Source organism: Notothenia rossii, assembly GCF_949606895.1.
Source record: "Notothenia rossii genome assembly, chromosome: 8".
NCBI classification, from domain to species: Eukaryota; Metazoa; Chordata; class Actinopteri; order Perciformes; family Nototheniidae; genus Notothenia; species Notothenia rossii.
Genome location: NC_136906.1, coordinates 66,956,399 through 66,979,670, shown reverse-complemented (window position 1 = coordinate 66,979,670; position 23,272 = coordinate 66,956,399). Strand labels below are relative to the sequence as shown.

The window sequence follows — 23,272 nt, the reverse complement described above, 5'->3', positions numbered from 1 at the left end:
GCTGTGAGTGCAAAGTAATACTTAACCCTTTAACTGCCGGACCAAGAAAAAAGCTATTGAAAAATTATTCGTTTGCATTTTCTTATCAAATGGGCCACAAATAAGCACAACTTGACTGACCACACAGTTTTGTTTTTATGAGCCTCTACCAAATGGTCGAGCTGGCCATCTATGGTAGAAGTAATCATCATATACAGTACAGTATTTGCATCAAACTCAAATAAAACACAAACTCAAATACATTTGTTTCTTTTATGGAAAATGAGCAATATATACAACCAGATATATTCATAAAAGATAATAAATTATAATTGTAAAAAAAAAGAAAATGGAAAAAAAGTCATGTAAAGTGTTTTTCATGATAAAAAAGATACTTTTTTCATCTTACTGTATATGCTGAATTGGCCTAACAGGAAACCACTGGCCTAACAGCACATGTCCATATCCTGTGTTGGCCTAACTTGCTCATCTGTGTGCAATTTTGGGCTGAATGCCATTCATGAAAGGTGCTATATAAATTATTATCACTCTTTCACTCTGAGACTCATAAGGCAGTGCTAGATTTAGTAATATTACCATGAATCTAGCCATTTATTTACCATATTTTATTGGAAAACATCTCTGAAACTCTGAAAAAGTCATATTGCTAGCTTACCATAAAAGGCCAATTCGACCGATTGGTTGAGCATATTTAAAAAAAAAAAATTATACCCTTGTTACCCTTGTTTGTGCATCAAGTTATCTAATTATGTTCAGTCAGTGCTCTGACACTAAAATATGTCAAAAAGGATATGTTTACCTTTCAAAAGTTGACCAAAAAGAGTGATTTCTTCAGCAGTGATTTTTAGCATCGCCAACTTTCTCAGTTGAAGCTAGCTGAAGGGCATTCTGTTTGAACCACAGTGACATCTAGAGGTTGTTTTGTGCATAACATGTCAACCAAAGGGTAGAGCTGGCTGAATCAGATGGAGTTCAACTTTTTTTTTTTTCAACAAGATATCAAGACTCGAAATGTGCCCTACCAAATGGTGGTGCTGGCAGTTAAAGGGTTGACTTACCTGGATCTATTAACATTAAACACCAATGGGATTTTTAGATTAATACATAAAAATGTGTTCTGGGACCCCTAAATACTTGTGTTTATGTTGTCCTATTTATTGAGAGTTGATTTGTGATATCTGTTTACCTGAAAAAATGCATAATACAAACATATTTATTGTTTGTATTCAGCAAGGTAGATAACAAATGTTTTTCTTATTGCCCAAAATCCAATCAAAAAACAACAATGGATTGTCTCTAGCATTGTCTCTGTAGCATGTCTTATACTTGTGTTCCCACATATGAATGAAATGTTTCTACATTATATTGAGCTGAATTTGTTTTCACCCACACCTGCTTGAGCCCGAATAAGTCTTTCCTACAATGTAAAAAACAGTGCAGGGGAGACATATGAGAGAAGGAATAACACATGAGTGTTTAATGGGATTTGTTAACAGCGGGAAATCTATGGAATGACGCAGGGTTCATCCTTTAATCCTATTTCCTTTTTCACTCATGTCACATTGCAGGTATAACAAGGTTGTCTGCTAACCAGTGGCGATTCTAGACCAATTTTACTGGTGGGGCCAGGCTGGGTTGTTTTAATTGTTTTATCAGGGTCTCTGCATCCCAAGCTGAAGTTTTCTCTTCTAGAATGTCCCATTACAGCAACAATATCCTGCGGTTCCTGGGATGTTTAGTCTCTCAAAATCGTATTTGAAGTAAAGAGAACAGCCTCTGGTAGGAGATGACACGTTTTTTTTTTTTCTGGATGCCTCAGACAGCCAGTGGCGGTGTACCGCTGTAAGGTGTCCGACTAAAATGGTGAGTTACATTAGTTCCGCCTATCGCGCCAGCACTATAGCCAATAAATCAGAATATTATACACTTTTCTTTTAGAGGGGGGCCACAGGGGGGTCCCAGGTCAGTGTTGCGGGGACCCCCCTGTGCCCCCCCCCCTAGAACCGCCCCTGTTGTTAACACATTTTTAATCCTACATACAGCACAGCAGGAAACCAGGGTTTGTTCTGTACAGAAATAACTTTGTACTATACAGTTCATCCCCTGAGCCTCTGCTGTCATCGCTGTCAATGCATCAAAACATTCGCCACATCAAGGTGCTTTCTTTTTTTTTCTGCAGGAGGGAAACATCTGGTAGTGTATTCAGTAGATTCTTCCCCTTTGGAAAATATCATTGTTTCTATGTGAGGTTTTTTTCTGATGTGGGAAAATAGTGTCAGTAGTTTAATTCACAGGCATTGGCAGGAAGGGAAAAGTAGACCTCTTCCTCCTGTCTTCAAATCTGCTGCCATGACAGACAGCTGTACCTCTCCGGAGCCTAACAATCAGCTGCAACAAATGAGAATATAAACATAGCAGTGTGCCCAGATAATTACTCTCTCTGATAACATCTTTATCAGCATTATGTTTTCCCTTATGTTCACTCCTTAATTGCTTACTGTATGCCATGTGGGAGTCGGCTACAACAGCAAAAACAAATGTGTACCTTTTTGGGATTTCATTACAGCACAATGGTGGAAAGTAGAGAAAAAACAAAGGCAGCTCAAGAATATAAGGGCACTTTTATTTCCTAAACTTGAGTCAAGTAGAAAGTTTCATTAGGATGTTCAATTATCTTTTTAAAATACAATCAAGGTGCTTGAGAAATAATCTGCACATAAAAAGGCAAGAGATTATTCAAAAGTAAGGAAATGCTCCTTAGGAAAGTGACAATTCACATTAAAAAACAACAATATAAGCATTTACCAGCTTTGCAATTTAAGCATGTTTTATCTCTAAAACTAACATATCCAAAATATTAAAGTATGGATTTCATTGTCAGGCTTGGTAAGAGCTGGCCTTCAGTACAATATGACTCAAGACTTTTTTCTCAGTTAGTCAGCACATGGATGGGTGTGTTATTCTCATCAGTGATGTGTGTTATACGATGATGTTGGTAACACTTCCTCAAAGGGCATCAAATCTGCCTGCACTGAATGTAGAAACACAATGTCCTAACATCTTGTCCTGACACCTCTTATTTTTGGCACTTTGCCACCTAGATGGTTGTCTCTCTACGGCAACAGAGAAGCTTTAAAACAACTATTTTGGGAAAGGTGATTCTCTGGAGTTCCACTTCAACTGAAAATCAAATGATTATGAAATGAAATCTGTATTTCAATTCCAAACGTGGTTCCCCTTAAACTGAGGTTATTCTGATTTGGCTCCACATTTGTGTGACAGAGGAAACTCTTGGAGGCTTTGACCCTTTAATCTCAGAATTCACGGTCCCATCCAGAAAATTCCTCTTCAGCCTTCGTCTGATCAAGAGGGAAACGATCGAAGTTGATATAGCAGGGTCCCTGAAAGAGGAACAATGAATAGTTGATTTATTTAATATGCAGTACCGTCAAACCTTGCGTTATTTTAAAACAGTCTGTTGCTCCCAGCCTGTTTCTTACTAGAATGTTAAAGTCTAAAGCCCTGAACACCTGTTCGGCTTCTTACAATGAATAATTTAGTCCTACTGGAACACACTTTTCTGCCAAAGTGTGATCATTTTGGATCGTTTGACATGACATCATTCTTTTAAGAGTATTGTTTCTGGTAAGGGCATTAGCAGGGATTGGAAGTTTTAAATAATATCCATATGTGTTTGCTTGGTTTTGCAAAATCTTGTTGAACCACATTTTAAGGCTTTAAAAGTCTTAATAATTCTTCTTATTTTTAGAATTGAACCTGCTGTGTTCTTTGGTTCTGTTTTTTCTTAAATCAAACAAAGGTAGTATGTTCACATAAAAGCAACAAAAAATCTCAGATAGTGGTTAGTCTTGCCTTGCGTATGAGCCGGACTGTGGGGGCGTCGAGCTGACCGACACGCAGTTTGTGCCAGTTCATACTGCCAAACCACCTGAGGGAAAGATGAGGGGGGTAAACAGGTCGGACACACCATCAACAAATATGGCTCTAATGACAATACGGCAAAACACAGCTATCAAGTTTTGCAGATGTTTGCAGTTTGTCCTTGTTTGTTTGAGATTTTTTATAATCTTTCTGTTCAGGTTTGGCAATCCTTGGAGAGTGAGAAATAACTGAAATTGCAAATGTAAGTCAGCAGTTGAGGAACTTTAAAAACAACAAGATAAGACAAAAAACTATTCGTTTAAAAAACGAATTTCCTGTATCTTTTTACCCAATAGCATGTTGCCATGGTTACCTGTGATTCCGGACATCTTTGATTCCATTCTTGGTGTTTCCTAACCTCTGACCCGGCCGAGGTCTGCAAACAAAAACATGAGACATCATTCAGACAGACCACTTTACAAACTAGTTTTAATCATAAATAACCACTACAAAATATATATTATTTTGCAGATACAGTATAATCTAATATTCATGCTCTTCACTGGGTGTTATTGTATAAATGCTCATATTACAACATTAACATATGAAATAATCCAACACTGTCATATCAACATTATTCATTTGGTTCATTTTCTACAAAATACCAGAGCGACATCAGTATGTGAAATCATTTAATCAACATTCTCACCTGCACAGTTTGCTGATGATGGACTTGGCTGCCTCACTCATGTAAGGTGGATACTTGGGCACCCCGTCCAAAATCTTAGCGTAAATCTTCTGAGGCTCTGAACTTGAAAAGGGAGGGCTGAAAAGTTGAAAAGAGAGTTTAATGTTTGAACTATCTGTCATAAAAACCCACCAGAAAGTCAGCTGCTGTTACAAGTGCTGAAGAGAACCTGCAGACACTGAATTGTGAAAATGTATGTCATATTTCCCTGCTGCCATCTACTGGTTAATATCTGTGTGACTCTCTGGTGGCATAAAAACATTTCTTTGCTTAAAAATGAATCATCATCCTCATCAGTTCAAATAATTGCACGTGTATTAGTATTACCTTCCCACCAATAGCTCATAGATCAGGACGCCAAGGGACCAAAAGTCAACTGCAAAGTCATGTCCCTGGTTCTTGATGATCTCTGGGGCCATGTACTCAGGAGTGCCCACAAATGAGTAGGTTTTCTCACCGCGTACCAACTCCTTAGCAAAACCAAAGTCCACCTGAAGAGAGACACACACACACACGCACACACACACACACATTATCATTTTCCTACTAGCGGCTAGGTGCGTCATCCACACGAGAAAACCAAGGGATGTTATAGAGATGGCACATGACATCTTATATGCTTTCCATGATCAAATATACATTTGAAAAGCAAGAGAGACATTAATATAGGAATAACAGCGTTAAAGCAACCAGTGTGCTTAAAGGGTACAGAAATGGACAAATATACAGATGAGTACTCACCAGTTTGACGTAGCCCTTAACGTCCAGCATCAGGTTCTCAGGTTTCAGGTCTCTGTACATGATGTTCTTCTTATGCAGGTAGGCGTAGGCCTCCACCACACAGGAGGTGCAGAACACGGCAATGGGTTCATCAAAACGCCCTCTAAAAATCACAGAAACACAAAAGGTTCAACGAGTTCTCCAAAAACGTCCTCCTCTGCTCGTTTGCTTTCAAATAAATGTATTATATTCCATGACTTTCTAGCGCTGATATTCGTATGTATTTGGGTATCAACAGCTCTAAATATCTGAAGTTTCATTTCATTGCTGGAACTATTGGTTGCTATGGGAAACGGCATCAGCTATATTTCTCTGATTCAGATACTGGCAGCTACTGGAGAAACTTCAGTGTTGATCTCAAGATGTAAAAATAGCAATGAATGCCATTTCCTCACAGATGTTGCAGAGATGCTCAAATAACACTGAGGAATTATTCAACATCTATCTAAGGAAATTAGTTGTGTGTTTTCTCACACTTCTTTGAGTTTGGTCCAGATTTCTCCTCCAACACAGAACTCCATGACCATGTAGATGTATCGCGAGTCTTTGAAAGATGCATGAAGCCTGCAGAGAGAGAATAGGAAAGCGAGATTAAAGAACACGTTGAAATTCTCTGTAAATCAAACCAAATGTGTGTCTGTGACTGCCGTTACCCGACGATGAAGTCACACTGCGTGGCTTTAAGGATCATCTTCTCAAACAACATGTGCTCCTCCTGTCTCTTGGCCACAATGTGCTTCTTGCTGACTCGCTTCATGGCATAATATTTCCCATGATTCAATGTGGTCACCTAATAATGACAACAAAACAATGATCACCTCTGAACATGTAATGCTAACTCTCCAGGGTATATATCTTTATACAATAGACATTCCAATAGGTTTGTTTGATAGACTGGTGTTTGGTTGGCAGTTTGAAGGAATAGATTATATCGCTTCCTTAAATGTCCTGCATACTCTGACTTTAAACATGATAAGGGAAGAGAGGGCCAATAATATCGTTTTTTCTTCTTTTTGGGAGGTAATATTGTATCTTTTTGAAGCAGGAGAGGGTGTTTTGCTCATCCTTAATTGTTTCTCAAATGTTATTCTTCTTATATGGAACTTTTATGTAAAAAGTGTTTTTCTGAAAGTTGCTTCTGACCAACATCTTTATGGCAGATTATCGTTAATAACGCCATTTAATCAAGCTGATAACATGAGAAGTATGTGATTCAGCCCTTTTCCCATCTTGATACTTTTCTCTTAATTTTCTAGTTCTAGTTACTGGGCTTCGGTGTAGTGTATTAACCCAGAAAGGAACTATATAAAAATACTTTCTTCTCACTGAAATGACAATAATCCCAACACGGATTTGTATTAGACGAGTAATGTATTGTACATTCAAGAAAAAAGTTGAAATAGTGCTTTATAATGACAAACAAACAAAAATACACTAACCAGCTCAACACGGCCGAACCCTCCGACTCCAAGCGTGACAGGATCTCCTTGATAGCGTCCCTCCTGGTACTGCACAGGGACCAAGTCCTTAAACCTCAACGTGGAGCTGGGACTGACCAGGATAGACAAAGAATATGATTTCAACTCCAAGAACTTATTTGATTTCAATGATTGTGTTATATCTCTTCATCCCACTGGATCCACCAAATCTCATCATCCTTCACTTCTACTCACCTCGTCTTCTCTGGAGCTTGTGCCTCCTGCAGGACTTTGGAGCTTGGATTAAAAAGAAAACAATACAAATTAATATGTTGGTATTTACCCATTTACATATCACATTATTCTGAATGATGATGGGAAAAGGAGTCAAACGAAAATCTTGTACATACTCGTCAAACAGCTCCAGGTGTTCGATGGGAATCGTCTCTTCAAATACCCTGAAGAAACAGCATTGTTACATAGACAGACAGCATCAGACAGAAAAGTCAACTACAGAAAGCAAACACACTCCAAGGAACTCTTTCATTCATCTTTCTCTCCGAGAGAATGACTGCACAATATAGACTCACTCCTTGTCGATGGAGAAGCAGGTAACAGGGCCGTCCGCACTGCAGGTGGCTGTTCTCAAGACTTCCCTGCAAGAGGAGAAACATTTCTCATGTGAACGTACGAAAAAAATGCATTTTCATTACTGTGTTTGTCAATGCCTCAGCGTGAACTTTGATATAACTTTGAATTTGCACCTGAAATTGATGACATTACTTATATGTTTAAGGATGTGTGGGCTGCAGGACTGTCATCATAAATGAATAGACTATGGCAGATAATGTGTTCATTATTCAAGATTTAAGGTTTTATTGTCATGTGCACATTAGCTAGAGTGTAGATATGGCAATGAAACAGTGCAACATGAACATATATAGGACATAGAACAGATAAAATAGTGCAAGAGAATGTTTTGAGATGTACAAGTAAATACAAATAAAATAGAAATAGTGCAAGAAGAGTCTTTATACAAGTAAATGGAATATTAATTAGAAAAATAATTTGCAAGATGCAAACAGATGAATGTTTATGGATGTTCTTTAAAGAGTTCAAGTGTTTAATAGTCTTATTGCCTGTGGAATGCACATGGCAATTTCAAAAGAATCAAAGAGATGGTGCATATTTATCACTTTAATGGTCTTTATGCTGCACAAATCTGCATCTGAACAACCTCCCAATTAACTAACACAGCAGCTCTCACACCCATAATGTGTGTGCACAGAACTTTGCTGAGATTTTACTCACTGATTCTCACGTTTACAAGACAGACGCCAGGCTGTACAACAACACTGTCAGAAATGTCAGCAGCTAAAACAAGGAGCACACACCGAGCAGTGGGTGTTGCGTAAGGCTTCAACGAATGCCCTTAGGCATGGGTTGTGTTGCCATGGTTACCGTATCAGGGCCTGTTCCCCGAAGTGCTCCCCTTTTCCCATCCGGCGAATCTGCTTCTGATGCCCGTTCACGTTCTTAGTCACCAGGACCTGAGGGGGAAACACACAAGGGGGGGAGGGGGAGATAATCAGACGGATGGGTACCAAATACAAACCGGCTGAAACATTTATATATGAATGTACATGCACACAACATGACAACACATACCTCTCCTTTGAGGATGATGTAGAAGGTGTTGGCTTCTGCTCCTTCTCGAACTATAACATCTTTGTCCTGGTACTTCACCTGGAGAACAGAAGAAAACACATTCAGACAATAAGGATTAATTCCGTTTACTAACACATATTTCTTATCACACAAACAATAAAATATGTGATTTACAGGACAACAAAACCACAAGTATTACACAAAGTGCGTTGAAAATGCTTCATCTCAGAATTTAAAATAGCATCCTCCAAATCACCATACATTTTTGACTTTATCTTTAAAAACAGAGGAATCAAGAAATATATATATTAATTAACTCACCAAAACACGATTTCTACTCTGAGTATTACAAGTGATGGCTACTCATGTGAAAACAAAGTTCCCAATGGGACTTGTTAGTACACACCTCCTCCATAGAGTCAATGATTTTGGACAACTGGACATCATTCAGGTCTTTCAGAGTATGAGACCTGTGACAGAAAACAGGAAACAGCAGCGGAGTTAAAAAAAATAGTTGTAAATGGTAAATCAAGCCATGAAAAAGCACTGTTATGGCAGCGTGGGATTACAGGAAATCCCCAAATTGAACAGGATGTAGTGGCATCTAGTGGTGATGCTGCATATTGCAACCAACTAAAAACTCCTCCTCACACCCACCCCATTCCAAGTGTATGGAGAACCTTTGGGGGTGGCAGCTAAGATAAAGATGGCTTTATCTAGAATGTGTTTCTTTTGTTGGTTCTTACTGTAGAAACATGGCAGTGCAACATGGCTGACTGTGGATGACAACCTACTCCCTATGTAGGTATGAAGTGCCCATTCTTACCTTATAAAAACACCACAATTCTTAGTTTGAAGTGATAATGCATTAACGCAAACATGTAATGCATATTAAATTCAATTTCTGCCAATATAGTTCCCCCCGAATCCTACACACTGGTTCTTTAAAGGTGTACTTGTTCCAGCGTTTATAAACTCACGTCTTCAGGAAGCCCATGAGCTGCTCTCGTTTCTTCTTGGACTTGTTGGTGATGATCGTCCTGTAGGTTTGTCGCTCCATGCTCCACAGACGCACTGCTGTCTTTGCTGCAACAAGTGAAAGTGATGAAAAGATGACTCTATGAGGAAGGGGCCATTATGGTATCAAATAAATATAAAAACTCCCAATACCATTATCATGTACTCTCAAGAGGCATCATTACAGGGGCTGACCTTTGACTGTTGCTGTTCGTTTGCAATTATACAAGATGGCCAGCTCCCCAAACACATCACCAGTGGTGAGGCTGCGGAGGTTACGGCCTGCCTGGGTGACAACAAGCTCACCAGCTAGAGGCGGAAAGAAAAGATAGTGGCATTATAGAGAATTGCATTGTATTTATAACATTTCATATAGTTTAGTTCATTTGTAATATAGGGTTATCATTCCAAAACCTTGAATCAAATCAAATGTATTATAGCTCCAAATCACAAGAAATGCCTCAAAGGGCTGTACAAATCAAACAAAAGCAAAGACAAAAACAAAATACCAACGTCATAGCAACACAATTTGAAACACTGTGTAGTCCCCACCTGCGACTATGTACATGCTGTCTCCTTCAGTTCCCTCTTTAATGACATCCTCCCCCGGTTTGAAGCTGGACACAGCCAAAAGATCCACCATCATGGCTGTTTGCTCATCGTCGAGGCGGCTCAGGAAGTCATTTTTCTGGATGGCTTTGACAATGAGATTTGTCTCACTGATATTGGGAAGTGAGAGAAAATCTTTAGATAAGGAAATTGTTAAGATGTTGGAGGTGTGCAGAAGAGCTAATCAGATGTATAATCTAACAGGATATTCTGCGGTCCAAAAGACTCATTACCAACCTGGCGTTTTTCTTGACCCTCATGCGTTCAATCTCAAGGGTCTCTGGGATTGGTTCGGAGGCGATGACAGCCGCACGGCTCTTCCTGACCTCCGGATCGATGTCATGACCGCTCTGAGAGGGAAAGTCTATATGGACAAACAGAGTAAAAGTAAAGGGAGGGGTATACTGTAAATCACTGCAGCTGAATGTTGAATCAAATGTCAACTGTGTGTGTGTGTGTGTGTGTGTGTGTGTGTGTGTGTGTGTGTGTGTGTGTGTGTGTGTGTGTGTGTGTGTGTGTGTGTGTGTGTGTGTGTGTGTGTGTGTGTGTGTGTGTGTGTGTGTGTGTGTGTGTGTGTGTGCGTGCGTGCGTGCGTGTTTGATTGTGTGTCCTTGGTGCCCATGTCAGCGTCTTACCCAGATCATGATATTGACTGTCGAGCTGTTGCAAAAGTTTTTCTTTTTCCTGTAGTCGTTGCTCTATAATGAAAAAAACAGAAACAATGAATGCACAAAGAATCCCAAGAAACAGAATGCCATTGTGGATTTATGTTCATTATCTTAACATATCATTTTTTGCGTGACAATTTCAAAAGATCGTAGACCAAGATATTTCATAAACAGGTCATTTTTGCGTTGAAAAATACATTTGACAGTCTTCTCTGGTGCCAAATTTATACCAAAAGAATATAAATATAGAACATTATATGAGTGGAGATGTGTATGGCGTGTAAGGTGTCTTTAAAGTCGGCATTGTTTCAATTTCTTAAAAACATGCATAAAGGGTAACTGTGCCCTGTCAAATACACCTTCATCCTGCTTACTAGTGGTGACTTTATGCTCATTACAATGCACTATGGTTTACATTACTATATCAAAGCTGAATTTGGCAGTGTTGATGTGGTCTGATGTAAAGTTACTTTTCAATGTGATATATTTATGATTTACTCACCCAGGTCTTTGTTTTGCCTCTGCAGCTCCTGGTTGATCATACATTGTTTCTCTAGCTGCTGCTTCAGCTCCTCTACTTGCTTCTCCATGACTACAGGGGGAAAAACCCAAAGAAATAGAGATATATGGGAGGATTCAATAGAGTGAAGATTAAATGCGGCACAATCAATGGTGGGCTGGTACATTTAAATAATGCATCTGAGCACAGATATAAACTACAGTAGCAGACATGCTCGTATGTGCGGAGACTCACACACGCAGCTCCAGATATCATATTTCCACTGTATGTAACTATACTGATGCCTTTTTTCACACGGCACTGAACTCCTCTCCACCTCCTGCACACAGCAAGAGCCCCGCTGAATAATGCACACTAATGATGGACAGTCAACAGGGTGCTTTCACACCCTGCCAGCTTCTGCTACGGGTATGTGACTGTTCCAGTTAGGCAGCACAGAATAGTCACAATATGGCAAAGAAACTCCTTATTAGCCCATTTATTACACGCTGTATGCTTAGAATTTATATATGCTTATGTTTTATGTATTCTCTCTGCTAGTGTGTGATATTCCGAGGTGGGCGAAGTACTCAGATCTTGTACTTGAGTAAAATTAGAAGTACCAGAGTGAAGGAATAATCTGTTACAAGTAAAATTCCTGCATTCAAAATGTAACTCAAGTAAAAGTACTAAAGTATAAGCATCAGCATTTGGGGCGGTGGTGGCGAAGTTGATAGGGACTTGACTTGGCAACTGGAAGGTCACCAGTTCAAGTCCCGGCAAGACCAAGTGCTACCGATGTGTCCCTGAGCAAGGCACCGTTCCCTACACTACTCCCCGGGCGCCATACATAATGGCAGCCCATTGCTCCATGGGTCAAATGCAGAGAAACAATTTCCCCACAGGGATTAATAAAGTATATCAAAAATCAGAATATAATTACAGGACCAAAAGTAACATTACTCATTATGCAGATTGGCCAATTTCAGAATAATATATATTATATGTTTTGATTATTATTGTTAATGCATTAATGTGTTTATCAAAGCTGGTAAAGGAGCAGCTAGTTGTAATGACGTTGTATACGGCAAGGTACTGCAGGTGTAACTAAAGTATTATTCAAGTGTTGATTATATTTCACATCATTAATTAAAAATTGCAAAGTAACTAAAGGCACAAAATAAATGTAATGGAGTCAAATGACATGATTTACCTCTGAATTGTATTGGACTAGAAGTACAAAGTAACATCACATGGAAATGTCAAAATTGTACATAAGTATAGAACTAGATTAAAAGTGCTTAGTTACTTTACACCACTGGTGACATTACCAACCTGCTCCTTATGGTTTATTGTTTAAGTTTAAGAATGGAATTAACCATAACATCCAGTGGGGCAAAAAAGTATTTAGTCAGCCACCAATTGTGCAAGTTCTCCGACTTAAAAAGATGAGAGAGGCCTGTAATTTTCATCCTAGGTATACCTCAACTATGAGAGACAAAATGAGAAAAAAAAAATCCAGAAAATCACATCTGATTTTTAAAGAATTTATTTGCAAATTATGGTGGAAAATAAGTATTTGGTCACCTACAAACAAACAAGATTTCTGGCTCTCACAGACCTGTAACTTCTTCTTTAAGAGCCTCCTCTGTCCTCCACTTGTTAACTGTATTAATGTCACCTGTTTGAACTCGTTATCAGTATAAAAGACACCTGTCCACAACCTCAAACAGTCACACTCCAAACTCCACTATGGCCAAGACCAAAGAGCTGTCAAAGGACACCAGAAACAAAATTGTAGACCTGCACCAGGCTGGGAAGATGAATCTGCAATAGGTAAGCAGCTTGGTGTGAAGAAATCAACTGTGGGAGCAATTATTAGAAAATGGAAGACATACAAGACCACTGATAATCTCCCTCGATCTGGGGCTCCAAGCAAGATCTCACCCCGTGCGGTCAAAATGATCACAAGAACGGTGAGCAAAAATCCCAGAACCACACGGGGGGACCTAATCAATGACCTGCAGAGAGCTGGGACCAAAGTAACAAAGGCTATCATCAGTAACACACTACGCCGCCAGGCTCAGATCCTGCAGTGCCAGACGTGTCCCCCTGCTTAAGCCAGTACATTACCAGGCCCGTCTGAAGTTTGCTAGAGAGCATTTAGATGATCCAGAAGAGGATTTGGAGAATGTCATATGGTCAGATGAAACCAAAATATAACTTTTTGGTAAAAACTCAACTAAACGTGTTTGGAGGAGAAAGAATGTTGAGTTGCATCCAAAGAACACCATACCTACTGTGAAACATGGGGGTGGAAACATCATGCTTTGGGGCTGTTTTTCTGCAAAGGGACCAGGACGACTGATCCGTGTAGAGGAAAGAATGAATGGGGCCATGTATCGTGAGATTTTGAGTGACAACCTCCTTCCATCAGCAAGGGCATTGAAGATGAAACGTGGCTGGGTCTTTCAGCATGACAATTATCCCAAACACACCGCCCGGGCAACGAAGGAGTGGCTTCGTAAGAAGCATTTCAAGGTCCTGGAGTGGCCTAGCCAGTCTCCAGATCTCAACCCCATAGAAAATCTTTGGAGGGAGTTGAAAGTCTGTGTTGCCCAGCGACAGCCCCAAAACATCACTGCTCTAGAGGAGATCTTCATGGAGGAATGGGCCAAAATACCAGCAACAGTGTGTGAAAACCTTGTGAAGACTTACAGAAAACGTTTGACCTCTGTCATTGCCAACAAAGGGTATATAACAAAGTATTGAGATTAACTTTTGTCATTGACCAAATACTTATTTTCCACCATAATTTGCAAATAAATTATTTAAAAATCAGACAATGTGATTTTCTGGATTTTCTTTTCTCATTCTGTCTCTCATAGTTGAGGTATACCAAGGATGAAATTGACAGGCCTCTCTCATCTTTTTAAGTGGGAGAACTTGCACATTTGGTGGCTGACTAAATACTTTTTTGCCCCACTGTATGCATGCATGCTAATGAATACACACTGATTTGTTAGCACTGCTGCTTGAGATAAGCTAACCATACACCAGATCTAACTTTCTTTTTGTCATGCATGAGATCTGTATACAAAAGCCCAGATAAGTGTGCCACTTTATTTCCATATAGTGGAACAATGGAAACTATTTTCTGTCTATATTGACAGGCCAAACATTACAATCATGAGGTTACGGGACTAATATCCTGAACACACAAACATTGCTTTCAGTAAAGCTTCACTGTGCTCATCACGTGACCCCCCCCGCTGCCTCACCCTGAACATTGGACAGTTCTGAGATTAGACATGATGTTAAAGCAAATCATAAAGTCACTGAGCAATAGCTCCTGGCTACTGTTCCACTTTTTGAGTTGTTTTATATGCAAGTTTGGACACAGTTTATAGTGACAAGGAGCTGGTTCAGGAACATTCGGCACTCACCTAGATTGGATTGGATATTTTACATGACAACAATGATTCACTATCAACAACAATGTGCAAATCTAGTCCAGTAAACAACACAATGCAGCTGCAGGGCCACAAGTTAATAGTCCTGTGTTGATGGTCCTAAAGTGTTTACACGGAACACAATGGCAACAAAATAAACATCTGTAGCTACATACTTGTAAATCAAATTTCTTCAAGGGAGTTTCATTAACCTGACACACACACACACACCACACACACACACACACACACACACACACACACACACACACACACACACACACACACACACACACACACACACACACACACACACACACACACACACACACACACACACACACACACACACACACACACACACACACACACACACACACACACACACACACACACACACACACACACAGCCGTGGGCAAACATCATAAGCTTTCTAGGAACTTGCCGCTATAAAGGAAGGATGATAACCTTTGCTCAACATTAACTAAAAGAAAACCACTCACTCTTAGTTTAACTCATTCAGTCCAGGGAGACTTAGAGCTGCTTGTTGCTGGTCCTCTGAATTGGCTGTCTAATTATTTAAGTATAAAAGCAGTGATTTGCCTTCTTAAATATTCTTAGAGACAATGGGAAGTTAGAAGAGACACCGAAAACTAAAAGGCTATATTTCTGTCTGCTCGTCATCTGCACAGGAACATTACGCTGGACCCATTATATCTACAGCTCACTGTACACTTCCTTCTGTCTCATTATTAATTCATGGGAAAGTGTAACTACAGCTGAATTCTCGTAAGATGCTCAGTAATAGAAACCTGGAAAGAGCATGTGTCTAGTCTGGTGGTGTGTTTAAGGCTGGATATAAGTGCTCTCTGGGACATACAGATCATCACCTTTCCACTTAATGAAATTGTGATGCAAACAACTTTAGTGCATCTATGAGAGAAGCCATGAAATAAAGGTGTATTTCACTGTTGTACTGTACAAGCCTTTTCAACTTAATAAGACACTTGACAAATTCAACTCTTAAAGTCACAGTGACATTTAGAAGGAGTCCCACTCACCTGCAGGCAGTGTGTGGATCAGGAGAGTAGATTAAAGTCTGTCCAGCCTATAAAGGCCGCATGGACCATAGGAGCCAAGTAATCACAGTGAACTGCTGATAGGCTCCACTTTCAGCTGTAATGAAGTATTCACACACCTGAGAAGATTCAAACATGCAGTCTGCAAAACCCTGTAGCATAACTTCTTCTTCTACAGCCGCTCACTTTCCCAGCTTACATTGCCATGTGTGCTCCTCACTATTGTTACTTATTCCCGAGTCTCTCTTTCTCACTCTCAGACTTTCTCTATCTGTCGATCTCAGCAGCTCTGGTGTTGAATCATTAACAGTAACCTGAGGCTCCTCCCACCGCAGCAGGTAGAGGTATACAGGCAGGAGGAGGAGGAGGAGGAGGAGGAGGAGGAGGATGGACTGGAAATATAAAGCAATAATGGGGTTGGAAAAATCACAGTCAGCTGCTAGAATCACATTTAAACCAGATTCTATTACATGACTTTATTGTTAATTGATCGGCAGTCTTGTTTCTTCTTACTTTTACAACATAAATGCAAACCCATTTGTGTGACATTGAGAAGTGATATATTATTTCCTTCTGACGTAGAATACAACTACCTGCATGGAGGCACACAAATACAAAATGTCAAAGCAATTGTAAAATATGACGTGAAAGGGGAAGTCAAATGAAACACTTAGGTTAACTTTCATTTTTTACAATATGAGCCGTTTCCTTTGAGTCACATTCCTATAGCTTGATTTGAGGGAAACGATGAAAGCGGAGTGCAACCAGGACAACGCTGATTACATCTGCCCGAGTAAGAAGTGTGAACTCCATCAGGCTCCTTATTTTCCACAGGGGGAAGGACACTGGATGTTTTCCAGGCTGCAGCGTCATTAAATGAATCTAAATGAGGCTGAAGGGTTAGCATTGTGACAGAGGGCGTGGGCCTTTATTGTTCCGAGTTAATTATTGATACTCTGTCTGGTTAATCATCAACATTAACGACCCCACTGATCCCAGATAAAAGCTCCTCTGGTTTCAGCTGTGGGACCTGAGGGACCTCTGATAGGCAGTGAGTTTGACATTTTTCCAATAGGACCAACATGGTGATTGTGTTATTTAAAACAGACCATTGTTGGGTTGTGTGTTGCTGTTGACCACAACCACTAATGAGAATGAGTTCATTTCATCTTCATCACTCCTAAAACCAAGAAGATACAACACCAAAAGAGATCAACACATGTACTATTAACATTGTTTAATTCAAATTGAATTCAATAAACACAAATGTATTGTTCATAATGCCCACAGTTCCTTCAGGAGACAATCTTTATCAATATGCAAACAAAATGCTTGTAGTTACAGCTCATAGAAAACAAAACACATTCGTCCATTAAAAATAAAATGCACAGCAATTAAAAGGCAAGTGAATGTGGAGAACATCATATTGAGCAAATAACCACAAAATAACAGCAATAGGAACAAATTCTGCTATAATCTTTAGTCACATGTTGATCTAAAGAACGGGTAAAAATAACATGAATCATAAATAAATAATACCTTAATATTGGTATTATGAAATAATGTTGGTATTACTGTACACACAGATAATAAATTAAAACCCTATATATGTTTCTACAAACACGCATCATGTACAAAATATTCAAATTAGTGATTCAATTCCAAACTAATTACCTCCTGTACAGTAAGTCTAACTTCACATCAGATCGTGTGGACTCAAAGTGTCCGACATGATAAGAAATTCTTTGAACTATCGCCCGAACAACAAGGTGCGTTTGTGAGAAAAAGGCAGATTACAGCACACACAACTTCAAAAGCACTCGCTAGTACATTTCTGATAACCGGTACATTTATCTCAATTACTATTTACACGGTGTCAGCTCATTCACTTCTGGTATACTGCATCATGTACATTGCAACCAAGCACACTGCAGAAGCGTACACAACACTTCTACACTTTCACATTTCGTTTTCAAATCAAAAAGTCTTTCCATCATGGCAGATGTAAACTCCTGCTGTGTTTTCAGGTTGAGACAGTTCTTAAAACTAGGATGCTAGCAGAATTAACTAGCACGTTTGTTTGTATGCACTGCAATGAAAAGTGGTATGAAAAGTGTCCATGGAGGTGTGGGGTAGTAAACATTTAAAGAATGTTTCACACTTCAAAAATAACAAGTCTTGCAAAACAAAACTAGTAATTCTAGAAAAACAACTACATAGTTTCACATTCATTTCATTTAAATAACATCTAGTTCCTAAAATCAAAGCTTTAAATGTCTAATTGTGCGATTCGTTTTTGACACTAACTACAGTGCGCCATGTGAAGTTGGGACGGCAAACAAATGTTTTAAGAGCTTACATTCTTATATATTTTTTAACTAATATATATAGTTGTTTGGGTGTTATTATAAAAGTAGGCATTACCCAGCTCAGGACTTTTTTTACTTTCTTAGAATGCTAATTGAAAGAAAACCTGAGAGGGCGAGGAGGTAGTTGAGCATGATTGTACAATACCGTTGGTCATTTTCTGTGCAAACATGGAGGAGACGCAACATTCACGTGGTAACAGCATGCAAAGCTGAGCCATGATTTTTTTGTGAATTGCAGTTGCAGGATGTTAGTGGCTTCATATTGTGCTCAGCCAGCAGGCGTCCTGGGATTGAGTCGGGTTCAGAGCGTACAGAGAGACGGGGTGAACGTTGATCAGCTGCTCGGCTTCTCTTTGATGCCACAGGCTTTCTTAATATCTTTAGGGTGTTCAAAGGCGGCTTGGACAAACTGACCGAACAGGCGCTCCATGTAACTCTCGCCGCGGGGAAAGAAACCCTGCAGGAATGCAATGTGTCCGCCGTGGGCCGTTAGCAGCATGGCAACATTAGGCAGGCTCTGGATAGTGGTCAACGGGAAGGCTGTGTGAGCAGGAAATACAAAATTAGTGATTTTGTATTCCCTGATGATTAGTTAGCTTTGCTGAAACATTAGATGCTTGGCATTATTTGTAGCAGGAGGATTGAAAAATGAACTACGGCAGGGAAAAACTTAAAGTGCAACTACACAACTTTTGTAGCAGGAAAAACGCCCCCTTTATAAATTGAAAAATGCAACCTACACACTTTTGTAGATACTGTGTGTAATGCTTAGATATAACATCTGGTGGAATTCATAAAAACTTAAGTTACACATGTTGATGAATACATCCATAATGATGTGACACATGTAATATTTAAAACTGACTTGTTAATTAGCTACGATTTATAACACTTACTGCATGTCAACTTGTAAACATAATCTATGGACATTTGACATGTACACATATCTATACATTCTTGTATTAGTGCTTAGTGTTGAAACTTGAAGAATCATACAATCTTGATTTTTAAGTATTTACGTGAAAACTTGCATCAAAGTAAAAAACACATAGTCCCTCTTCTCCTGTTTCACACTCACCGCCTTGGGGAGAGAAGGGGTCATCGGCAGCGTTGAGACACATGATGGGTACCGCTGTATTTGGGAGTTTATGGTCTGGGCTGGCATCGTGGTAATAGTCCGTACAAGATTTATAACCAAACAGCAAAGAGGTGAAGCGTTCGTCAAACTCACGGATAGTCTGCGCCTAGAAGAGAAGGATGAACAGACATGAATATGAGGAGGAATTGCCATCACACATTAACAGCATTGAGAAACTGGCGCTGTGTTTGAAACAGGTCTTACCTTCAACACATGGTCAATGTCCACCACTTTCTCCAGAACCTTCCTGTGCCTGTGAGAAACAGTTTTTTTTTTTGTTTTAACACAGAGTTATTTAAACTACACCGAGGAATGGATGAAACTGCACCGTATCTGACCTGGTGACAGCCTGACACAGACCGTTGGTGAGGTACTTATTGAAGAGCAGCCAGTTTAGTGGTTCCTCCATCGAGGCGGCGGACTTCATTGCATTCCAGGGGACGGAGATGGTGAAACCCGCCACCATCCCTGACTCTGTGCGCTTTCGGGCCAGGTAGTTCAATAATAACATGCTGTACAGGGTGAGAGAAGGGAAGTATACAATTAAAGCATTTAGACAAAGAAAGGTAGGATCAATTTGACCATAACGTTTTGGACAATTATTACAGCATGCACCAACTCACCCTCCCAAAGACACACCAGCTCCAAGCACAGGGGCATGTGGGTAGAGTCCATTGACATGAAGCACCACGCGCTCAAGATCCGATGTATTGGCTGCACAATAGGTGACAGGCGTCTGAAGAGAGCAAGAGGAGGAGGGTTACATGCTGTGTTCAAGTGCTAGATTTGAAAACAGCTGGCATTATTTTATATTTGTCTAATTGTCAACAAGAATTATGTGAGTCGGGCCTCTCAATCATTTCCTACTTCCATGTCTTGATGGAGCATTTGGAAGTTCCACTGTGTGGGAACTGATTTATACGATATATATTTCAAATTTTAAAACTAAAATAATAAAAATGAGTTTTCCTACTTTTTTTGGGACATTGCAGATCGTACATTGTTAATGAAACAGAAGTTAATACTGCCTTTATTAGGGAGTGTTTGTACACACAATTTGTGCTTGAGTGAGAATTTACAGCAGCAGGATAGCATATGTTTGACAAAAAAAATAAACATTAGTGCCCATGTTCAACAGGGTGGTTCATTGTATAGTTTAAAGACAGAAACTATTTGACAACAATGGAGGTTTATGCCATAGAAGTACTGTCAAAGCTTGTTCAGGCTTTGCTTTGGGTACACATCAATACTTTGTTGGTTTTTCATTGGATCTGTTGATATGGGTCTTTTTTGAAATAGCAGCAGGATTAAATGAGTGTTCTTTAAGTAGTCAGGTACTTACCAACAACTCTTCCCCTCCCAGCCCTCTGTTGTTGAAGACCACAACTCTAAGAAAGAAAATGTCTTTAGGGTGTTTATATTTCACTTAGATTTTGGCTCACAGGTGTAATCAATAGGGCAGGAGACAGTAGAGGAGCTGACCTGTAGCCGCGCCGGGTGGCCTGGTTAATAGCATGGCGCACATAGGACACCTTGCTGTTTCCTGTCAGGCCCGGGAGGATCAGTACTGTGGGGCGGATGGAGGATTCTGGGTACTCCGCACTGTCCCGATTGTCCACCCAGTCCAGAGAAATCTGACCACCATCGACTGTACGGATCAGCTCACTGAGGGAGGAAGGGAGGATTACTATTTCACATAGAAACACTGTATATAGATGTGGAAGAAAGATAACCAGACGACTAAGTAGATCAGGTAAAAGTAACATATTAAAAATAGGGGACCCGTGCAGGTGGTTGGTCCTACTTGCGATAGCAGACAGTTGGTTTGGACTTGAGGATGGCACAGACCAGGGTTTGAATGCGGCCCCCCCAGCACCAAGGAGTGGGGATGAAAGGCTCGGACACCACAGGACAGTGCTTGTGGAGGAAAGCACTGAAAGCCTTGCTAGACACCAAGGCAGGAGTCTGAGAGGAAAATGAGTGAAGGAGTAGAACACAGGTGTATTTCAATTAGTACTTGTGACAAACAAGAGTGCATGCAAAACAGAGGGGGGGGGGGGGGGGGATTAGAGAAATGTGCAGCTTCAAGAAAAGTAAATATTTGGTGTTTTCCTCAATTCTGCATCATTGTAAATTAAATATATATTTGGGTTTGGGGAGTAATATTGTACCAAGGGACACCTTGGGCTCAGAGTTTTTTCGATCATGTAAGAGTTAATTATCAGATTAATCAAACATTTATAGAACCGGCAAAAAGATTTGTAATGATGTAGTTTTCAACTACTTACACTATTTCTTTTTTAAATCCATAACTCGCATAATTAATCTGAACAAACATTATAAAATGGTTAATAGATATGTTGAAAGACGTGTTTTATATATGTTACTACTATGTTAAATGTTGTTTCTCAATTTTGCATTTATTACCATGTTTTTCACCACTAATGAATGCTTCAAATGACAGTTCTATTAAATGATAACTACAATATAGAGTTCCAGATGTTGTTAAATCTCCTTACCATTAATTTAAAGTGCTTTTTATATAATATATTCATTTTTGAATATGCTAGTTATAATGCCAAATAGGTTATATTTAGTTATAATCTGGAGTGATGGTAAATAATCATTAGTTGCAGACCGAAACATAGGGCTTCATAAATTACATAACTTACATCTACATTTAAGTGCAATCAATTAAAAAAAAACACAGTTAGCTAATGTACTACTGTACTATTATGTAACATTATATTCATAGGAAGTCACATTAGGATGTGGCTGGGGTCTTTAAGGTGACTTTTTGTGGAAAGTTATGTCACCTTATAGACACTCAACTGTGTATTGCCTAATCAACAAAAACGTTTAAAAGAGAAAAAACTAGATAAATAATATAACATTAAATAAGAAAAATAAGAATATTAATAACAAAGAAAAATTAAAACAGAATAATATAATACAAACATGTAATAATTATATAAGAAACAAAAAAAATAAAACAGAGTAAACTCAAAGTTAAATATAGAAAATAAAGGAATATGCAATAAACTAAAATAAAGTATAAAAAGCATTTAATAAATAAATATAAACAATATATTGAAATAGGAAAAGGGATGAGGGAAAATCCAAAAGAAAAGGTGTATTTAGTGCAGTCATAACCGCTAACCTTTACCCCAGTGACTGACCTGACACTTGCGGCCCCACAGATAGTATAGTGCGGCCGTAATGGAGCAGATGAGGACCGTGTGAGGTCTGGAAAGACAATCCCAATATGTTCTCCATAGGTCGAAATGAGATAAAAACATGGCTATTGTCTTAAGTAGTTAGCTTCAGAAGAGAGCTAACTTGCTAGCTAACGGTATGGACCGGTAAATGACTCTTAAGCCGACACAGCGGAAAGACAGAGATACGTGTAACGTTGGTTACACTAATGCCCGACAACATGCCTTCATCACCATCAGCTAACGGTATAGATGTGTTACAGCCGAGGACGTCCCATCACCTCTGACGCTAATGGGTGGGAAATAGCGGGTATCCACCTATGGTATCCACCTGCAGCCTTTTATTCAGCGGTGTTTCCTACAGCAGTTGCCGCTTCCTGGTTCTCAGACCATAACAGGAGATCGTATGTTAAGTTAAAGCGACTCCTCCAATGTCAGCGACCGCACAACGCTAAGGTCCGCCTTCACCAGACGGACAACAAACCCCACAATGCAGTTCTGCTGCCAATTCTTCTTCTTCTTATCTTTAGGATTTTCGGCGTCTGCTCTATGACAATTTGGTGAACTACCTCCACTTACTGGACTGCCGGTGTTGAGCAGGAAAATAACTGGAAAAATAATAATACTACAACAGAATTATAGAAATGCAACTAAAATGTATCTCAGAAGAAGATTAACTAAATGATAAGGTTCATTTAACACATGTGCCCTTGTTTTACTTGTTATTAC

The 23,272-nt window shown here is 39.5% G+C and overlaps 2 protein-coding genes across 4 annotated transcripts; both read right to left on the bottom strand.

The window, feature by feature from the left end:
- Positions 1-2,604: 2,604 nt before the first annotated feature.
- prkg3 (protein kinase cGMP-dependent 3) lies at positions 2,605-16,105 on the bottom strand. The gene is made up of 22 exons (XM_079642711.1): positions 15,804-16,105; positions 11,293-11,382; positions 10,758-10,820; positions 10,360-10,486; positions 10,066-10,232; positions 9,709-9,822; positions 9,477-9,582; positions 8,903-8,966; positions 8,497-8,574; positions 8,290-8,378; positions 7,419-7,484; positions 7,239-7,286; positions 7,084-7,125; positions 6,850-6,961; positions 6,064-6,200; positions 5,885-5,974; positions 5,372-5,513; positions 4,958-5,121; positions 4,592-4,708; positions 4,256-4,318; positions 3,874-3,949; positions 2,605-3,401 (listed from the first exon to the last, which is right to left on the bottom strand). The coding sequence occupies exons 2-22, from the start codon at positions 11,378-11,380 to the stop codon at positions 3,315-3,317; spliced, it is 2,040 nt and encodes a 679-aa protein (XP_079498837.1). The 5' UTR covers positions 11,381-11,382; positions 15,804-16,105; the 3' UTR covers positions 2,605-3,314.
- A 938-nt stretch (positions 16,106-17,043) lies between these two features.
- LOC307015096 (phospholipase ABHD3-like) lies at positions 17,044-23,026 on the bottom strand. Of its 3 annotated transcripts, none has more exons than XM_079643485.1 (9): positions 22,508-23,026; positions 21,133-21,293; positions 20,811-20,993; positions 20,671-20,716; positions 19,952-20,064; positions 19,667-19,840; positions 19,533-19,581; positions 19,269-19,434; positions 17,044-18,730 (listed from the first exon to the last, which is right to left on the bottom strand). In XM_079643485.1, the coding sequence occupies exons 1-9, from the start codon at positions 22,625-22,627 to the stop codon at positions 18,525-18,527; spliced, it is 1,218 nt and encodes a 405-aa protein (XP_079499611.1). In that variant the 5' UTR covers positions 22,628-23,026; the 3' UTR covers positions 17,044-18,524. The 3 variants fall into 3 exon arrangements, with proteins under 3 accessions (XP_079499611.1, XP_079499612.1, XP_079499613.1); XM_079643486.1 differs by having other exon boundaries at positions 22,769-23,026; XM_079643487.1 differs by having other exon boundaries at positions 22,778-23,026.
- Positions 23,027-23,272: the final 246 nt, after the last annotated feature.